Source organism: Petromyzon marinus, chromosome 35 (assembly GCF_048934315.1).
Source record: "Petromyzon marinus isolate PM22_M1 ecotype Great Lakes invasive population chromosome 35, UKy_Petmar_22M1.pri1.0, whole genome shotgun sequence".
Taxonomy (NCBI): domain Eukaryota; kingdom Metazoa; phylum Chordata; class Hyperoartia; order Petromyzontiformes; family Petromyzontidae; genus Petromyzon; species Petromyzon marinus.
The window spans coordinates 119,105-140,493 of NC_133701.1; the positions used below are offsets into that span (position 1 = coordinate 119,105).

Here is a 21,389-nt window from a genome sequence, read left to right on the forward strand (position 1 = left end):
AGGTCTCAACAAATCAACAAACATGGCTAATCACTGTGCACTAATAATTAAACAAACAATATCTATCTTGGTTCTTTCGGTAAAGTCACGTAGAATGGAAACAAAGCAATAAAAATAAAACAAAATAAAATTCTCAGACGTTTCGGCCACAACACAAGTAGCCTTCTTCAATGTATAGTAGTCTAGTTTATAACATAGTTTGTAACGCAACACAGGACAAAGCAGCGCATCGTGGCTGTTTCTCTCTCTCCCCCCTCCTCCGTTCCGAACATAGATGGACTCGTCCGTCTGAACAAAGCTCGTCGCTTTCCATGGTGCTAACGTTGAAAAGAAAAAACCACCACCCATTTTTTCGCCATATGGCATTGTAATGTATAAAGACTTATTGTTAATAGCTAAGCTGATTGGAGAGTATATAGAGTTTATTGATAACATTGATGTAGTTTATATTTTATTTTTTTATTAGTTTACTATATGGTATTCATTATATAGTGTAGTGTATACCCAGTTAATTTATGTTAATAGATCAACTTATTGAAGAATATATTGAGTACATTTATTATATTGATGTAGTTTATACTTAGTTTTTTCACGTCGGTTTATTGTATGATAGTTGGGTAGTTGCAGCCCTTTAGCGTCCACATACTAAATGCCTCTGTTGATATGTAAACTTTGACTTTAACATAGCTATTTCCGTGACCAGTCACATGCTAATCCCTCACATTAACGTCATGCTAATCTCCCAGTTACATGCTAATTTCTGACTTTAACACCCTGTTGATCCAACACTTTAACACAGCTATTTCAATGCTAAATTCTCCTGTTTGATATGTAAACTCCTTTGTCAAGGCGCTTTACTTCTCCCACCTAGCTTAAAAGACGCTGCGAATCTTAGCAGCGTTCATTGAAGCGCTGTCGTCCCGACAGTTCTGTTCCTTCACCTGAAGAAGGCTACTTGTGTTGTGGCCGAAACGTCGTGCGAATTTAATTTTACTATGTTTTATTTGTATTATTTTATTTCCATTCTACATGCCTTTACCGAAAGAACCAATAAGAAAAAAAACAACATCTACATTAACAGTTGCCCCAACCATTTAAACCGGTCACACTATCGCAGTTATTGAAATTGATTAGAACCATCAACTTTTACAGACATAATCGTCAATTTCTTCACTGAAATATGTGCAACATGCTATATCAATCATCCTACTGCACAGGTTATTGCAGTTGCGCTGTATAACATATCTTTAACTCCACATTTCCAAAAAGACATCAAGAACTTTACACAATCTACGAAATAGTCCATTCCATAGAGAATTAAAATAAGTATAAACTAACCTGATGTACTTTTTTCCACTATAAAATGATGCACAGAATCCAAGCAATGGATCACTGAGTGCATATGGCTTAAGGCATCCAATGAGCTTCGGTGTGATAAGGTGGCTGTTTATCACCACTCTTACAGCGCTGATGGACAACATTTCCTCAAGAAGACAATCTTCTGAGTAAAGAAATTAGACATTACATACATACATTACCATATAATTAAGATGGGTTATTGCCATAAACAGAAGTGGAACGTTTGGGGGGGAAAAATAACCTGCATCACAATACTCCTCTGGCCATTCCATTACACCCCATTAACAGCCACATCCAAACGTGAAAAGACATGCATGCTGTATTTGTTTTTTTTATCAGCAGCGAATTGAAAAGGTTTCACAGAATATAATACAAATTGCAAAAAATATGCTTTCTTCTCATATCTGTCACTCCACATTACAGTATAAACAAAAGTATTTTGACACATCCCATTGGCTAAACATCCTTCCAGTCCTTCCTTATAAACAATGGATAACTCTTTGGTAATTTCGGTAAAGTCACGTATAAAGAAATTAAATAAAATAATAATCGAATACGACGTTTCGATTGCAACACAAGCAACCATCATCAGGTCCAAATGAATGAGAAAACATAGTAAACTTGGAAATATAATGCAATACAACACAGAGAGTTAGCCAACAAAACAGTCAACACCCCACCTGGTTGATTACGTTCTTCCAAAGATTGCTACATTTTAGAGAGAGACAAAACATAGACACGGAGACACAGACAGACACACAAGCAAAGAGAGACTCGCACAGAGACAAACAGAGAGACACATATAGGCACACAGAAAGACATCGTCTCTGTGTCAAGGCCTTAAATAGAGAGGGGGGTGGGGCAGAGGGGGAGTTAAATTTTGATTTAAAGCTTTCGTGACTGCAGTAATTCATATTCTTAGTTTTTTCGGTAAAGTCACGTTGAAGAGAAACAACAAAATAACAAAATATATATAAAACGTGACTTTACCGAAAAAACTAAGAATACAGAGGGGGAGTTGTCTGGAATTCCTGCCCATAGGGGGACGGACGAGCTGGACACTGGATTTCTAAACAAACAAGCACAGAGCGTTATGTGGAATTACTGCCCCCATAGCGGCCAGAGGAGAGAATGGGCCCATAAACAAGCACGGTAACAAGCAAATATATTAAAATTAGGAAGTGTAATACAACGCAACACAGAGAGTCGGTTAGCACACAGTTAACGCATAGCCTGGTTGATTACGTTCTTCCAAAGATTGATAAATTAGAAGTCTGAAACAAACAAGCAGGGCAAAACCCTCCCCGTAGAGATGGTTTAAACTCGATTCGAAGCTTTCGTGACTGCAGGAATTAATATTATTTGGGTTTTTCGGTAAAGTCAAGTTGATAGGTTCAAAGAAAATAACAAAAAACTATGACGTTTCGATCGCAACACAAGTGGTGTTGCGATCGATTTGTTATTTTCTTTGAACCTATCTACGTGACAACCGAAAGACCCAAATAATATTTCAGCTAATATACATTCCCAGAAGGCTGTGCGACTAAAGGGTTGTGTAAAAGATATACTTTTTTATGTAGAGGGACACATGAGAAAAGGCATATTGTCTGCTTATTTATTTCACGAGGGCTCCAAATTTATGCTCATGATTGTTTTGTGTCGTGTGATACAATATCTCTTTGGGTTTCTTAATAAACATTACGTGCTTACACATTTCCTAAAATCCAAAAAACATTAATTGGTATATAAATTGTCATCCTTATGTTGCGGCGCAATCCACGACTCCGAAGCAGTTTGCGGTTAGGGGTGCACGCCACGTTAAGGGCTTACGCCAAGTGTGTTAAGGGCTTACGCCAAGTGTGTTAAGGGCTTACGCCAAGTGTGTTAAGGGCTTACGCCAACCCACCCCCCTAGCCGATAACTCCCCAGGGGACAGGGTACCGTGATCCCTACAACCCCGGCTAACTCGGCTTTCCTCCCTGCCCCGGGCCGGGACTACCCCAACCTCAGCCGGTCGGGCAGAGTAGCCTCCCCTAGCCTCGGGTGAGGATCAACTCCCCTGAGTCCCCACTCCTACCCCTGACGAACCCCGCTTACATCCCGGGTCCCCATTTAAATACCCCCCTGGGGCATGACGTCACCGTCCCCCCAGGGTCCGCCTGACGTCACACTCTGCGACGTCACTCTCTCCGAGGGCAAGCGTGACGTGCGTCACCCACTACTCCACTACACTTATACCACATTTTATAACATTACATAATGAGTGGTAACTTAGTTGATACTAAAATATCTTTTATAAAGCATTTTGATCTCTGAAATTACCTATTTCGGTGTAGTTACTCCACTTGAGGCCACCAGTTATTGAATATTCTCCTGGTTTGTAAATATGTTCTTTAGGATCATGTAAGTCTTTTTCTCGTATGTCCACCTCAGATAACGGGTTTGAGCTACACCTGGAGAAAATCACCATGCAAAATTAGATTACAACGAATGAGTATTAAATCAGTTTATTACTGAATATGTTATTTAACATATGATTGTCTATTTACACACGTGTGCAATAATCACCCTAAATCTATTTTAAACTAATTATTCGGTGAAACTGCGCTGGCAGCAGTACACAAGTACAAATAAACACATTCAACACGTTTGTCAATAATTGTGTGCGGCCTGAAAAATATATAAAGGGACGTTTTGGGGAATGGCCCTTCTTCATGGCAGTTAAAAAGAGACCTCAGAGACGGTGAAACATAGTTGGGGATTGCACTATATTCTTTTGATGTTTCTGTAACTTTACGTAACTTAATTTGACAAATTAATTCACCATGAATGGTATTTAAATGCATCCAAGCCAACTTTTGTTCATGAAATTGTATTTAATTTATTATCATGTTCATGCACTATTTTGTAACACATTTTATCTTGCTCTAATTTGTATTTAAGTTGTTTTTACTCTGATTTATATTTGCTTGTTTGTATGTATGTATGATATAGATTTTGTAATTTTGATGACCCAGGTCACTCTTGCAAATCAGACAAAGTTATCCTTGTCATATAAGTTCTCACTTGGTTAAACAAAACAAACTTGAATCATCTCAAGCAACAGATACATAAAATACTAACCAATTGTGATCTGCTTATTGTCAAATGAATGTGGAACTGCCCTATACATTTTAGGTTTGTCGCAATGTCATATATCACAATAAGATACTAAATAAATGTTCATGATATTCTAATTATTGCCATCTAAGTGTGCCATAACTTTGTATTATGTATTGATCAAGATCAAGATGTCATCATGGCTAAAGGAGTTGGATTTTTTCAGTTTAATTTATTTGGTATACCCCTGTGAGCCATTCGGCTCTTGAATCGGGTGCAACCGCAACAAACAAAAACATGAACAAGAAAACATCTCCAAAAAAACACCTAAAAAACGAATGAAAAAAATGAATTAAAATGTATTTGATCTGATCGTCAACATTGGCAGGAAATTAAGATTATGTATTTAGAACTTCTTTGACACCGTACGTAGCCAAGCATAATATTCGGAGATGCGGGGGAAGAACTAAACACAAAAGGCTTGTCATTTAATTTTTACATAAAAATGCCTGGTTACATTCAATATCCATATTTTAAAGACAATATTAACGTACACATTACCTTAAACAAAATTATTACATTAGGAATTAAAATATATTTGACAAATAATGTGCAATGGTCTCTTGCTTCGTTTGCTTAGGGTGTATTATTGTATGTAATGTACTTTGCGCTTGCACGGTGGATTAACACCCACCTTCTTACCCTTAAATAAATTGTTCCACTCCTTGCTGCAGACTCACAGAAAATGTCTCAATCATCAATTACCCCATGAAAGATTCTACACAAATTAACTTCCCTTTACACTCAATGAAATCAATTCACGCAGTGAGTTAACTGATAGGAGAAAGGAACAATTAAGTCACAAAGTTCAGAACTGAGCTAAGCCCCACTTCTTGTGATATGCAGAGGCAAACCCGAAGTCACAAGGATGGGCAGAACTTGCTTGGAGAGACAGGGGTGCAGTGAATGCAATGCTTTTCGACTGGAATCTCTACCAGTCAGAGGGATCAATATTCTAGAAGGATGGATGCAAATGCCATTGTCTATTGTGGAAACATTGCAGTTTTACAAAAACAATTACAGTCAAGGTGCACATATATTATCACTTTGGGATGTTGCAGCACAGGCAATGTGAAAATCAGGCCTTCACTTAACAGTAAATAACATATCATAGTTAGAGCGATGAATAAATAATGTGCAACACTTACTCCTTGAACAGGAACTCTTCTATATTGCTGTGGCTCTTTTGCCCTGCCCAGTGTATGACTTCATTTTCCAGTGATAGCGGTTTCCCTTGAAAAAACACGGAGCTTTAATCAACTTGCTGTCACTTTAATATTACGGGTTCACACTTGATTACTCAGTGAACGGGAAACTTAAGTGAACAAGCAAACACTTGGGGTGCATAAAGAGGGTGCAGCTAACGCCTCTGACATTTTTCAAACAGCTACATTTGAATAACCACTATCCACGTAATTTTCTTCCCAATTATTTTCAGTACAATTCATGTACGTACAATAAGAGGCGAATGGGTCTGTAATATTTTAATTCTGTATCATGAACAGAAAGAATCCGCGGATGGAGTTATTTCATTTACGTGTAAACAATTAGTGAATACTCTTTGGTTCTTTCGGCAAAGTCACGTAGTTAGAAAAATAAATAACGACATTTCGATTGCAACACAAGCAATCGTCATCACGTGGGACAACCACAGCAAGAAAAACTGCTGAAGTAGGCGAGAGATCTGCCGTGGCACGAGGTTATATAGGACTCAGCAGTAGGGGGGGAGAGAGAAGTGGGGGGGGAAAGAGGTGGGGCAGAAAGTAGACCCCGCAGCAGCACCCGGGTCACTTTCTGCCCCACCTCCCCCCCCCCACTTATCTCTCCCCCCCCCCCTATTGCCGAGGCCTATATAACCTCGTGCCACGGCAGATCTCTCGCCTACTTAAGCAGTTTTTTTCTTGCTGTGGTTGTCCCACCTGATGACGATTGCTTGTTTGCGATCGAAACGTCGTGATCTATTATTTTTCTACCTACGTGATTTTACCGAAAGAACCAAAGAGTATGGATTTCTGCAGTCACGAAAGCTTCAAATCAATTAGTGAATAAGTCTTCCAATTTCAGCAACTGGTACCACTACTTTAATTGTGCCCACAGATATACTAACATGCCCAGATTTCCCTGTGTTAAAGCTGTGGCCGAGTTTACCTCTTCAAGACATGTCCTTGTTAAATTAATTAGCCTCAGTGTAACAGTAGTAGCTGAGCATTTATTCGGCCAGGTGGCTCAGCAGTCGAGCGAGCGGCTCGCAACCAGAAGGTTGGCGTTAACATAGCCCATCATCTCTCTCGGCTTGATAAAATTGGTGCCATTTTGTTGAGGAATTGAGAATGGTTGTCGAATTGCTTTTGGAATGTGGCCTTTCCATCACTGGATCAGGGTGGTAAACTATACATGAGCACCACTTCAATGACGAATTCACTTTGAATGTCTTATTCACTTTGAACACCTTATCGTGAATTCACTTTGGATATACAGTATCAGTCAATAATCAATTCTTAACCATGCTATTTCATACTTGTATCATGATAAAATGCAATACTAAGCAATGAATCAATAAGCAGTTACACATCTAAGATTTGTATGATGAAATTATTTGTCACCGCACGTAGCCACCCGTGCTAATCGGAGGCACGAGTTGTGTATCAACATCCACGTATTTACTAAGGTTAAGATCGAACTGCTAACCGCTTTCAAAATCTCTTACCTGTTCCGAAAGTCAGGAACCAATTATCATATCCCGTGGAATGATAATGAATGCAGATTGGCACGCGTGGAAGTACAAACTGCGTGACGACTTTGTATTTGTTATACACGAATCAGACCTCTGGGCAGAGGTGAGTGTACCCACACTGTGCTCTACTCGTTTATTCTGATGGGTGGACGAGCAGGTTGGGGGCTTAATTGACCATTGTTCGCCGCTACAAACCGCGTGGCGACCCATTAAACCACGGCTGCTTCCTTCGTTTCTCAGTAAAGAAGCTTCAGAAAATGTTATTTTATTGCTCTCGACATTTGAGCCTTATGGCGGAACCCCGGGGTACCAAATAATACAAAATGGCCGAGGCAATTAAATATTTTATTTCTGGGACACTTTTTTTTCCAGGGGTGTACTTAACTCCACGGACTGGGGTAACAATGAGTCCGAAATCAGTGTTACTCCGCGATGTCGAAACGCCAAACATTAGCATAAAAGAATCAGTTTTAGAAGAACTAAACTTTGAATAGTGCATCGTGTACAACTCGTAGAGAGGAGTCGATTTCCGCATCGCCGACCTTCAACAGAGACTAAACACGACTGCATCACGGACATTGTTCGAGAGCCGGGGTGCCGCCTTAAGGTTCATTTCTACATGTACGGCTAATGGTAACCGGTTCTCCTGGGTTTTTCACATGCAGTTATCGGTAGCGCAATAAACTATGTAACAACCCAAAGTATATTCATATTCTTAGCTCTTTCGGTAAAGTCACGTTGAAGGGAAACAAATGTTTCTTGCCGTTGGTTTTTCACACCTGATGATGACCGTTTATGTTATGGTCGAAACGTCGTGAGAATTTTTTTATTGTTTTAATATATTTTATTGTTTCCCTTCAACGTGACTTTACCGAAAGAGCTAAGAATATGAATTACTGCAGTCACGAAAGCTTTAAATAAAAAAACAAAGTATGTACACAACAATTTATGATTAAACTTACATTGCGTCCATGGGGTTTCACAAGTGATGTGCGCATGTATTGTGTTTTTCGAAATAAATTTTAATCCTTCAAGGTACGGAACTGAAACTTTGAGTCTATTAAAACATATTTTTTCTTCTGTTCCAACCTGTAGAAAGAGAATAAACTATTCAGTGTATTCACGTAGTATTTAAGTAATTTGTGTCGCAAGACCCTCCGCCACCCGACATAGCCAAACAAATTGAATTAACACGCTTACAAGCGTTTAATGCACCAATTGTTAAGCTCACCGGTAAATTTAACAACAATCATTACAACCTAATGTAGCAATTCGATCCTTCGTGTTAAAACATTCCTTTAAAATGTATCTGCCACTGAAAAGCAAGATGATTGAATTGCAAGGTAGGACCGAATATCAATTTTATTATCGAGCATAATATCGACGGCCTTTGGAATTGTGGTCTGTGATTTTGCTGCGAGGACGTAGCTGAGGTAATGGAAGTCTGTGATACTGTTATTGTAATGCGATGTTTCTGAGGTGACGGAGTTACTGATGGCCTGAGTGTTGTTACTGTAATGTAAGTGATGTTGCTATGACGTGCGTGATGTTCCTGTGGGTGATGTGTACTGCGACGTAAGCGATGTTTGTGTGGTGATGTGAGTAATGTTACTTTGATATACGAGTGATGTTGCTGTGCGGATGTTGCTATGGTTACCGCGAGATAGCAGTCCGCTGCGAGGAAACGTGGCATCGCAAAGACACGGGGGTCACGTACCACCACCTCGCGCCTCACGTGAACCCACCTCACGTGAACCCACCACCACCTCGCGCCTCACGTGAACCCACCTCACGTGAACCCACCTCACGTGAATCCACCACCACCTCGCGCCTCACGTGAACCCACCACCTCGCGTGAACCCACCACCACCTCACGTGAACCCACCACCACCTCGCGCCTCACGTGAACCCACCACCACCTCACGTGAACCCACTGCCGCCTCGCGCCTCACGTGAACCCACCACCACCTCACGTGAACCCACCACCACCTCGCGCCGCACGTGAACCCACCACCACCTCACGTGAACCCACCACCTCGCACCTCACGTGAACCCACCACCACCTCACGTGAACCCACCACCACCTCGCGCCTCACGTGAACCCACCACCACCTCACGTGAACCCACCACCACCTCACGTGAACCCACCACCACCTCGTGCCTCACGTGAACCCACCACCACCTCGCGCCTCACGTGAACCCACCACCACCTCACGTGAACCCACTGCCGCCTCGCGCCTCACGTGAACCCACCACCACCTCACGTGAACCCACCACCACCTCACGTGAACCCACCACCACCTCGCGCCTCACGTGAACCCACCACCACCTCGCGCCTCACGTGAACCCACCACCACCTCACGTGAACCCACCACCACCTCGCACCTCACGTGAACCCACCACCACCTCACGTGAACCCACCACCACCTCACGCCTCACGTGAACCCACCACCACCTCACGTGAACCCACCACCACCTCACGTGAACCCACTGCCGCCTCGCGCCCAATTCCCACACAGGTCACGTGTCACCACCACCTCGCACCCTCCGGAAACCCAGGGGTCACGTGCCACCGCCGCTTTCGCGCTCAATTATTACACGGGTCACGTGACACCACCACATGGTGCCCCACGTTGATACACAGATCACGTATCACCTTCCCGAGCACATGTGAACCGACGGGGCACGTGTCACGGGACTTCTTTGGAGTGCATAGTACAAGCTAACTATTGACCGGTTTCTACAGTCTCATCAGCAGTCTTGCTTGAATCAGTGCTGGTGAGCTGCTAAATGTCAAGGATCATTTAAATGTCCAAGTCGACGAAAAACTATATAATACATAACACAATATCATGAGCGACGTGAAGAATCTTTTCCACATTAAAACAAAAATTAACATTTGGATCTCGCAAACCCTAATTGATGATAAAACACTGAACGTCAAAATTGGCCCAGTTTTCTTGTGTTGAACCAGTGCTGCTGGGGTTATGTCACTCTCAGGAGGCCATGTAGCTGATGGGCGATATGAAATATACGTTTTTATTCAAATACGTGGAGACGTATCGTCTGCTCTTATTACTTATATTTTTCACAACGCCTGCTTACTGTATTGTGTACATATAAGCAAGCGCTACTATTTTCTTTGGTTCTTTCGGTAAAGTCACGTAGAATGAGAATAAAATAATAAATTGATAAAATAAAATAACACAATAATATTCTCACGACGTTTCGGCCACAACACAAGCGGCCTTCATCAGGTGAAGGGGGCGAGACTGTCTGGTAGGACAGCGCTGGAGTGAGAGAGCCACGTTCAGATCACGGCTTTTAAGCTGTGTGAGAGGAACAAAGAGCCTTAGAGTCGCGGCATCTCTTCAGAAAGGTGAGAGACTCGATTAGTTGAGCCTTCTTATCCCGAAGTCTGTTGAATGATCTTAAGGATGTGTGGAATCCCTCCCCGTAGAGGCGGTTAAATTTCGATTTAAAGCTTTCGTGACTGCAATGATTCATCTTCTTTGGTTCTTTCGGTAAAGTCACGTAGAATGAGAATAAAATAATAAATTGATAAAATAAAATAACACAATAATATTCTCACGACGTTTCGGCCACAACACAAGCGGCCTTCATCAGGTGAAGGGGGCGAGACTGTCTGGTAGGACAGCGCTGGAGTGAGAGAGCCACGTTCAGATCACGGCTTTTAAGCTGTGTGAGAGGAACAAAGAGCCTTAGAGTCGCGGCATCTCTTCAGAAAGGTGAGAGACTCGATTAGTTGAGCCTTCTTATCCCGAAGTCTGTTGAATGATCTTAAGGATGTGTGGAATCCCTCCCCGTAGAGGCGGTTAAATTTCGATTTAAAGCTTTCGTGACTGCAATGATTCATCTTCTTTGGTTCTTTCGGTAAAGTCACGTAGAATGAGAATAAAATAATAAATTGATAAAATAAAATAACACAATAATATTCTCACGACGTTTCGGCCACAACACAAGCGGCCTTCATCAGGTGAAGGGGGCGAGACTGTCTGGTAGGACAGCGCTGGAGTGAGAGAGCCACGTTCAGATCACGGCTTTTAAGCTGTGTGAGAGGAACAAAGAGCCTTAGAGTCGCGGCATCTCTTCAGAAAGGTGAGAGACTCGATTAGTTGAGCCTTCTTATCCCGAAGTCTGTTGAATGATCTTAAGGATGTGTGGAATCCCTCCCCGTAGAGGCGGTTAAATTTCGATTTAAAGCTTTCGTGACTGCAATGATTCATCTTCTTTGGTTCTTTCGGTAAAGTCACGTAGAATGAGAATAAAATAATAAATTGATAAAATAAAATAACACAATAATATTCTCACGACGTTTCGGCCACAACACAAGCGGCCTTCATCAGGTGAAGGGGGCGAGACTGTCTGGTAGGACAGCGCTGGAGTGAGAGAGCCACGTTCAGATCACGGCTTTTAAGCTGTGTGAGAGGAACAAAGAGCCTTAGAGTCGCGGCATCTCTTCAGAAAGGTGAGAGACTCGATTAGTTGAGCCTTCTTATCCCGAAGTCTGTTGAATGATCTTAAGGATGTGTGGAATCCCTCCCCGTAGAGGCGGTTAAATTTCGATTTAAAGCTTTCGTGACTGCAATGATTCATCTTCTTTGGTTCTTTCGGTAAAGTCACGTAGAATGAGAATAAAATAATAAATTGATAAAATAAAATAACACAATAATATTCTCACGACGTTTCGGCCACAACACAAGCGGCCTTCATCAGGTGAAGGGGGCGAGACTGTCTGGTAGGACAGCGCTGGAGTGAGAGAGCCACGTTCAGATCACGGCTTTTAAGCTGTGTGAGAGGAACAAAGAGCCTTAGAGTCGCGGCATCTCTTCAGAAAGGTGAGAGACTCGATTAGTTGAGCCTTCTTATCCCGAAGTCTGTTGAATGATCTTAAGGATGTGTGGAATCCCTCCCCGTAGAGGCGGTTAAATTTCGATTTAAAGCTTTCGTGACTGCAATGATTCATCTTCTTTGGTTCTTTCGGTAAAGTCACGTAGAATGAGAATAAAATAATAAATTGATAAAATAAAATAACACAATAATATTCTCACGACGTTTCGGCCACAACACAAGCGGCCTTCATCAGGTGAAGGGGGCGAGACTGTCTGGTAGGACAGCGCTGGAGTGAGAGAGCCACGTTCAGATCACGGCTTTTAAGCTGTGTGAGAGGAACAAAGAGCCTTAGAGTCGCGGCATCTCTTCAGAAAGGTGAGAGACTCGATTAGTTGAGCCTTCTTATCCCGAAGTCTGTTGAATGATCTTAAGGATGTGTGGAATCCCTCCCCGTAGAGGCGGTTAAATTTCGATTTAAAGCTTTCGTGACTGCAATGATTCATCTTCTTTGGTTCTTTCGGTAAAGTCACGTAGAATGAGAATAAAATAATAAATTGATAAAATAAAATAACACAATAATATTCTCACGACGTTTCGGCCACAACACAAGCGGCCTTCATCAGGTGAAGGGGGCGAGACTGTCTGGTAGGACAGCGCTGGAGTGAGAGAGCCACGTTCAGATCACGGCTTTTAAGCTGTGTGAGAGGAACAAAGAGCCTTAGAGTCGCGGCATCTCTTCAGAAAGGTGAGAGACTCGATTAGTTGAGCCTTCTTATCCCGAAGTCTGTTGAATGATCTTAAGGATGTGTGGAATCCCTCCCCGTAGAGGCGGTTAAATTTCGATTTAAAGCTTTCGTGACTGCAATGATTCATCTTCTTTGGTTCTTTCGGTAAAGTCACGTAGAATGAGAATAAAATAATAAATTGATAAAATAAAATAACACAATAATATTCTCACGACGTTTCGGCCACAACACAAGCGGCCTTCATCAGGTGAAGGGGGCGAGACTGTCTGGTAGGACAGCGCTGGAGTGAGAGAGCCACGTTCAGATCACGGCTTTTAAGCTGTGTGAGAGGAACAAAGAGCCTTAGAGTCGCGGCATCTCTTCAGAAAGGTGAGAGACTCGATTAGTTGAGCCTTCTTATCCCGAAGTCTGTTGAATGATCTTAAGGATGTGTGGAATCCCTCCCCGTAGAGGCGGTTAAATTTCGATTATATTATTGTGTTATTTTATTTTATCAATTTATTATTTTATTCTCATTCTACGTGACTTTACCGAAAGAACCAAAGAAGATGAATCATTGCAGTCACGAAAGCTTTAAATCGAAATTTAACCGCCTCTACGGGGAGGGATTCCACACATCCTTAAGATCATTCAACAGACTTCGGGATAAGAAGGCTCAACTAATCGAGTCTCTCACCTTTCTGAAGAGATGCCGCGACTCTAAGGCTCTTTGTTCCTCTCACACAGCTTAAAAGCCGTGATCTGAACGTGGCTCTCTCACTCCAGCGCTGTCCTACCAGACAGTCTCGCCCCCTTCACCTGATGAAGGCCGCTTGTGTTGTGGCCGAAACGTCGTGAGAATATTATTGTGTTATTTTATTTTATCAATTTATTATTTTATTCTCATTCTACGTGACTTTACCGAAAGAACCAAAGAAGATGAATCATTGCAGTCACGAAAGCTTTAAATCGAAATTTAACCGCCTCTACGGGGAGGGATTCCACACATCCTTAAGATCATTCAACAGACTTCGGGATAAGAAGGCTCAACTAATCGAGTCTCTCACCTTTCTGAAGAGATGCCGCGACTCTAAGGCTCTTTGTTCCTCTCACACAGCTTAAAAGCCGTGATCTGAACGTGGCTCTCTCACTCCAGCGCTGTCCTACCAGACAGTCTCGCCCCCTTCACCTGATGAAGGCCGCTTGTGTTGTGGCCGAAACGTCGTGAGAATATTATTGTGTTATTTTATTTTATCAATTTATTATTTTATTCTCATTCTACGTGACTTTACCGAAAGAACCAAAGAAGATGAATCATTGCAGTCACGAAAGCTTTAAATCGAAATTTAACCGCCTCTACGGGGAGGGATTCCACACATCCTTAAGATCATTCAACAGACTTCGGGATAAGAAGGCTCAACTAATCGAGTCTCTCACCTTTCTGAAGAGATGCCGCGACTCTAAGGCTCTTTGTTCCTCTCACACAGCTTAAAAGCCGTGATCTGAACGTGGCTCTCTCACTCCAGCGCTGTCCTACCAGACAGTCTCGCCCCCTTCACCTGATGAAGGCCGCTTGTGTTGTGGCCGAAACGTCGTGAGAATATTATTGTGTTATTTTATTTTATCAATTTATTATTTTATTCTCATTCTACGTGACTTTACCGAAAGAACCAAAGAAGATGAATCATTGCAGTCACGAAAGCTTTAAATCGAAATTTAACCGCCTCTACGGGGAGGGATTCCACACATCCTTAAGATCATTCAACAGACTTCGGGATAAGAAGGCTCAACTAATCGAGTCTCTCACCTTTCTGAAGAGATGCCGCGACTCTAAGGCTCTTTGTTCCTCTCACACAGCTTAAAAGCCGTGATCTGAACGTGGCTCTCTCACTCCAGCGCTGTCCTACCAGACAGTCTCGCCCCCTTCACCTGATGAAGGCCGCTTGTGTTGTGGCCGAAACGTCGTGAGAATATTATTGTGTTATTTTATTTTATCAATTTATTATTTTATTCTCATTCTACGTGACTTTACCGAAAGAACCAAAGAAGATGAATCATTGCAGTCACGAAAGCTTTAAATCGAAATTTAACCGCCTCTACGGGGAGGGATTCCACACATCCTTAAGATCATTCAACAGACTTCGGGATAAGAAGGCTCAACTAATCGAGTCTCTCACCTTTCTGAAGAGATGCCGCGACTCTAAGGCTCTTTGTTCCTCTCACACAGCTTAAAAGCCGTGATCTGAACGTGGCTCTCTCACTCCAGCGCTGTCCTACCAGACAGTCTCGCCCCCTTCACCTGATGAAGGCCGCTTGTGTTGTGGCCGAAACGTCGTGAGAATATTATTGTGTTATTTTATTTTATCAATTTATTATTTTATTCTCATTCTACGTGACTTTACCGAAAGAACCAAAGAAGATGAATCATTGCAGTCACGAAAGCTTTAAATCGAAATTTAACCGCCTCTACGGGGAGGGATTCCACACATCCTTAAGATCATTCAACAGACTTCGGGATAAGAAGGCTCAACTAATCGAGTCTCTCACCTTTCTGAAGAGATGCCGCGACTCTAAGGCTCTTTGTTCCTCTCACACAGCTTAAAAGCCGTGATCTGAACGTGGCTCTCTCACTCCAGCGCTGTCCTACCAGACAGTCTCGCCCCCTTCACCTGATGAAGGCCGCTTGTGTTGTGGCCGAAACGTCGTGAGAATATTATTGTGTTATTTTATTTTATCAATTTATTATTTTATTCTCATTCTACGTGACTTTACCGAAAGAACCAAAGAAGATGAATCATTGCAGTCACGAAAGCTTTAAATCGAAATTTAACCGCCTCTACGGGGAGGGATTCCACACATCCTTAAGATCATTCAACAGACTTCGGGATAAGAAGGCTCAACTAATCGAGTCTCTCACCTTTCTGAAGAGATGCCGCGACTCTAAGGCTCTTTGTTCCTCTCACACAGCTTAAAAGCCGTGATCTGAACGTGGCTCTCTCACTCCAGCGCTGTCCTACCAGACAGTCTCGCCCCCTTCACCTGATGAAGGCCGCTTGTGTTGTGGCCGAAACGTCGTGAGAATATTATTGTGTTATTTTATTTTATCAATTTATTATTTTATTCTCATTCTACGTGACTTTACCGAAAGAACCAAAGAAGATGAATCATTGCAGTCACGAAAGCTTTAAATCGAAATTTAACCGCCTCTACGGGGAGGGATTCCACACATCCTTAAGATCATTCAACAGACTTCGGGATAAGAAGGCTCAACTAATCGAGTCTCTCACCTTTCTGAAGAGATGCCGCGACTCTAAGGCTCTTTGTTCCTCTCACACAGCTTAAAAGCCGTGATCTGAACGTGGCTCTCTCACTCCAGCGCTGTCCTACCAGACAGTCTCGCCCCCTTCACCTGATGAAGGCCGCTTGTGTTGTGGCCGAAACGTCGTGAGAATATTATTGTGTTATTTTATTTTATCAATTTATTATTTTATTCTCATTCTACGTGACTTTACCGAAAGAACCAAAGAAGATGAATCATTGCAGTCACGAAAGCTTTAAATCGAAATTTAACCGCCTCTACGGGGAGGGATTCCACACATCCTTAAGATCATTCAACAGACTTCGGGATAAGAAGGCTCAACTAATCGAGTCTCTCACCTTTCTGAAGAGATGCCGCGACTCTAAGGCTCTTTGTTCCTCTCACACAGCTTAAAAGCCGTGATCTGAACGTGGCTCTCTCACTCCAGCGCTGTCCTACCAGACAGTCTCGCCCCCTTCACCTGATGAAGGCCGCTTGTGTTGTGGCCGAAACGTCGTGAGAATATTATTGTGTTATTTTATTTTATCAATTTATTATTTTATTCTCATTCTACGTGACTTTACCGAAAGAACCAAAGAAGATGAATCATTGCAGTCACGAAAGCTTTAAATCGAAATTTAACCGCCTCTACGGGGAGGGATTCCACACATCCTTAAGATCATTCAACAGACTTCGGGATAAGAAGGCTCAACTAATCGAGTCTCTCACCTTTCTGAAGAGATGCCGCGACTCTAAGGCTCTTTGTTCCTCTCACACAGCTTAAAAGCCGTGATCTGAACGTGGCTCTCTCACTCCAGCGCTGTCCTACCAGACAGTCTCGCCCCCTTCACCTGATGAAGGCCGCTTGTGTTGTGGCCGAAACGTCGTGAGAATATTATTGTGTTATTTTATTTTATCAATTTATTATTTTATTCTCATTCTACGTGACTTTACCGAAAGAACCAAAGAAGATGAATCATTGCAGTCACGAAAGCTTTAAATCGAAATTTAACCGCCTCTACGGGGAGGGATTCCACACATCCTTAAGATCATTCAACAGACTTCGGGATAAGAAGGCTCAACTAATCGAGTCTCTCACCTTTCTGAAGAGATGCCGCGACTCTAAGGCTCTTTGTTCCTCTCACACAGCTTAAAAGCCGTGATCTGAACGTGGCTCTCTCACTCCAGCGCTGTCCTACCAGACAGTCTCGCCCCCTTCACCTGATGAAGGCCGCTTGTGTTGTGGCCGAAACGTCGTGAGAATATTATTGTGTTATTTTATTTTATCAATTTATTATTTTATTCTCATTCTACGTGACTTTACCGAAAGAACCAAAGAAGATGAATCATTGCAGTCACGAAAGCTTTAAATCGAAATTTAACCGCCTCTACGGGGAGGGATTCCACACATCCTTAAGATCATTCAACAGACTTCGGGATAAGAAGGCTCAACTAATCGAGTCTCTCACCTTTCTGAAGAGATGCCGCGACTCTAAGGCTCTTTGTTCCTCTCACACAGCTTAAAAGCCGTGATCTGAACGTGGCTCTCTCACTCCAGCGCTGTCCTACCAGACAGTCTCGCCCCCTTCACCTGATGAAGGCCGCTTGTGTTGTGGCCGAAACGTCGTGAGAATATTATTGTGTTATTTTATTTTATCAATTTATTATTTTATTCTCATTCTACGTGACTTTACCGAAAGAACCAAAGAAGATGAATCATTGCAGTCACGAAAGCTTTAAATCGAAATTTAAGCGCTACTATTGCTTATTATTTTGGCTCTTGCTCATTATTTTGGCTATTCTTCATTGTGAAACGTTTTCTAGAGTCAGTGACAATTTACTCACCAATGTGCATTGTCAGGGATATCTATGGATTGTAATTAATTGCATTTACAATATTTATGGCAGTGTTATGTTGAGTCAACTGCGAATGCATAACTTTTAACTTATATTTATTAGATTTAAAGCTTTCGTGACTGCAAGGATTCATCTTCTTTGGTTCTTTCGGTAAAGTCACGTAGAATGAGAATGAAATAATAAAATAAAACAATAAAATTCTCACGACGTTTCGGCCACAACACAAGTGGCCTTCTTCAGGTGAAAGGAACAGAACTGTCGGGACGACAGAGCTTCAATGAACGTTGTTAAGATTCGTAGCATCTTTTAAGCTGGTTGAGAGAAGTGAGGCACCTTGACAAAGGGGTTTACATATCAAACGAGATAATTTAGCATTGAAACAGTTGAGGTATTAGCTTGTGACTGGTCACAGAAATAGCTATGTTAAAGTCAAAGCCTACACATCCAGAGGCACCTCGTACATGGACGCCAAAGGGGCTGCAACAACTCAACTACCATACAGTAAACCGATGTGAAAAAACCTAAGTCTAAATTACATCAATATAATAAATGTACTCAATATATTCTTCAATAAGCAGAGCTATTAACATCAACTGGGTATACACTACACTATATATCAGCTGAGCTACCAACAATAAGTCGTTATATATCACGATGCTATATGGCGAAAAAAAGGGTGGATTCTTACCCTACACATCAGCACCACGGACCGCTAAGAGCCCTGTTCAAACGGACATGGTCGGAACAGAGGAGAGAAACAGCTGCGAGGCGCTGTTATAATCATGTTATAAACTATACCATTAACCGTGGTGTGAGAAGTATTAAGAGTCAATGCCAGCGAAAGAGCTGCGGTCTGAAGGTCACCATAAAATAATTAATTAAGAACCGAAATGGTTTAAAACATCTTTCCAATGGTTACTAAGCCAGAATCCATCTTCTCGGTTGAAATTGTCTCTGTGCTTGTATATGTGGATAGCCTCATGAACGAATCTCTCATGGTAGCCGGTTGGCTTGCAAAGAACCTCCGTCTTGGAGAAGTCAATGTCATGTGAGCCCACTGAATTATAACAGTGATCTGCCACGGCGGAGGAGTTCGTTCTACCGTGTTTCAAGTCTGCTTTATGTTCGCGGATGCGGTCCGAGATCTGTCGTTTGGTTTCTCCAATGTAACTACTACCACAGATGCAACTTAGTTTGTAGACACCAGGGTACTGTATGTCTGGAACAGCATCTTTTACAGATGGAACCAGATCACGGATTTTATGTACTGTGTTGAATCGGACCTGGATCTTGTGTTTATTCAGGATTTTGGAGATCTTTTTAGTGACCCCTGCAATGTAGGGTAAGGTGATGGTTTTGAGTGGCTCCACAAGAGGATCCTTCTTCATGACTGGAGTGATGGCTTCGCGGATTGTGTAGTCGGAGTAACCATTAGCCCTGAGAGCCTGGTGTACGTGTTTGAGTTCACTGGTAATGTGTTCCTGGTCGAAAATCCATTGGGCTCTATGGTATAGAGTCTTGATGAGGGAGTTCTTCTGGGATGGATGGTGGTGGGAATCCGGTTTCAAGTAAGCATCTGTATGGGTAGCTTTCCTGTAGACAGAGTGGCTCATTGAGCCATCAGGTCTCCTTTTAATTAAGACATCCAAAAGCGGTAGCTTGCCATCTTTTTCCACCTTCATGGTAAATCTGATGGCTGGGTGTATGGAATTGATGTGGTCCCAGAATTGGTCTAGAGCAGGCTGGCCATGTGGCCAGATGACAAAAGTGTCATCCAAGTACCTCTTCCATAAGGTCGGGCGTAGAGTGGCAGTCTGGATGGCGTCAGTGCACATGCATTTCAGCTACATTGGAGAAACCAAACGACATATCTCGGACCGCATCCGCGAACATAAAGCAGACTTGAAACACGGTAGAACGAACTCCTCCGCCGTGGCAGATCACTGTTATAAGTCAGTGGGCTCACATGACATTGACTTCTCCAAGACGGAGGTTCTTTGCAAGCCAACCGGCTACCATGAGAGATTCGTTCGTGAGGCTATCCACATATACAAGCACAGAGACAATTTCAACCGAGAAGATGGATTCTGGCTTAGTAATCATTGGAAAGATGTTTTAAACCATTTCGGTTCTTAATTAATTATTTTATGGTGACCTTTCAGACCGCAGCTCATTCGCTGGCATTGACTCTTAATTCTTCTCACACCACGGTTAATGGTATAGTTTATAACATGATTATAACAGCGCCTCACAGCTGTTTCTCTCCTCTGTTCCGACCATGATGGACTCGTCCGTCTGAACGGGGCTCTTAGCGGTCCGTGGTGCTGATGTGGAGGGTAAGAATCCACCCATTTTTTCGCCATATAGCATGGTGATATATAACGACTTATTGTTGGTAGCTCAGCTGATTGGAGAATATAGAGTTTATTGATAACATTGAGGTATTCTTAGTTTTTTCGGTAAAGTCACGTTGAAGAGAAACAACAAAATATATATAAAACAATAAAAAATTCTCACGACGTTTCGACCATAACTCAAACGGTCATCATCAGGTGTGTCGGTTTGCATAAATGTATTTTTAAAACGGCACATTTATTTATTTATAAAAAAACGTTGGCGTCACTCGCAGCGATTGGCAGTTTGCCCAGGACTAGTCCATCTATTTATTTTTTTGAAAAGAGGAGGGGGGAGACGAAATTTTTTATAATGTATGTTGTCTCCCCCCTCCTCTTTAAAAAAAAAAATAGATGGACTAGTCCTGGGCAAACTGCCAATCGCTGCGCGTGACGCCAACGTTTTTTATAAATAAATAAATGTGCCGTTTTAAAAATAAATTTATGCAAACCGACACACCTGATGATGACCGTTTGAGTTATGGTCGAAACGTCGTGAGAATTTTTTATTGTTTTATATATATTTTGTTGTTTCTCTTCAACGTGACTTTACCGAAAAAACTAAGAATATGAATTACTGCAGTCACGAAAGCTTTAAATCAAAACATTGAGGTAGTTTATATTTTAGTTTATCTGTTTACTATATGGTATTCATTATACAGTGTAGTGTATACCCAGTTGCTGTTAATAGCTCTGCTTATTGAAGAATATATTGAGTACATTTATTATATTGATGTAATTTAGACTTAGGTTTTTTCACATCGGTTTACTGTATGATAGTTGAGTTGTTGCAGCCCCTTTGGCGTCCATGTACAAGGTGCTTCTGTGGATGTGTAGGCTTTGACTTTAACATAGCTATTTCTGTGACCAGTCACACGCTAATCCCTCAACTGTTTCAATGCTAAATTCTCCCGTTTGATATGTAAACCCCTTTGTCAAGGTGCCTCACTTCTCTCAACCAGCTTAAAAGACGCTGCGAATCTTAGCAGCGTTCATTGTAGCTCTGTCGT

General features: G+C 42.2%; 1 protein-coding gene across 9 annotated transcripts in view; it reads right to left on the bottom strand.

The window, feature by feature from the left end:
* Positions 1 to 10,385, bottom strand: part of SHOC1 (shortage in chiasmata 1) — a 55,642-nt gene extending 45,257 nt beyond the window's left edge. For all 9 annotated transcript variants that reach the window (XR_012945945.1, XR_012945946.1, XM_076071765.1 and 6 more), the window contains exons 1-5: positions 8,910 to 10,385; positions 8,215 to 8,341; positions 5,667 to 5,751; positions 3,682 to 3,812; positions 1,339 to 1,501 (exon numbers count right to left, since the gene is read on the bottom strand). Coding sequence is in view for 7 of the 9 variants with exons in the window: in XM_076071765.1 (XP_075927880.1) it covers positions 1,339 to 1,501; positions 3,682 to 3,812; positions 5,667 to 5,751; positions 8,215 to 8,341; positions 8,910 to 8,945 (542 nt within the window). In the remaining 2 variants the exon portion in view is untranslated. The remainder of the gene's footprint in view (positions 1 to 1,338; positions 1,502 to 3,681; positions 3,813 to 5,666; positions 5,752 to 8,214; positions 8,342 to 8,909) is intronic.
* Between the last annotated feature and the right edge of the window lie 11,004 nt (positions 10,386 to 21,389).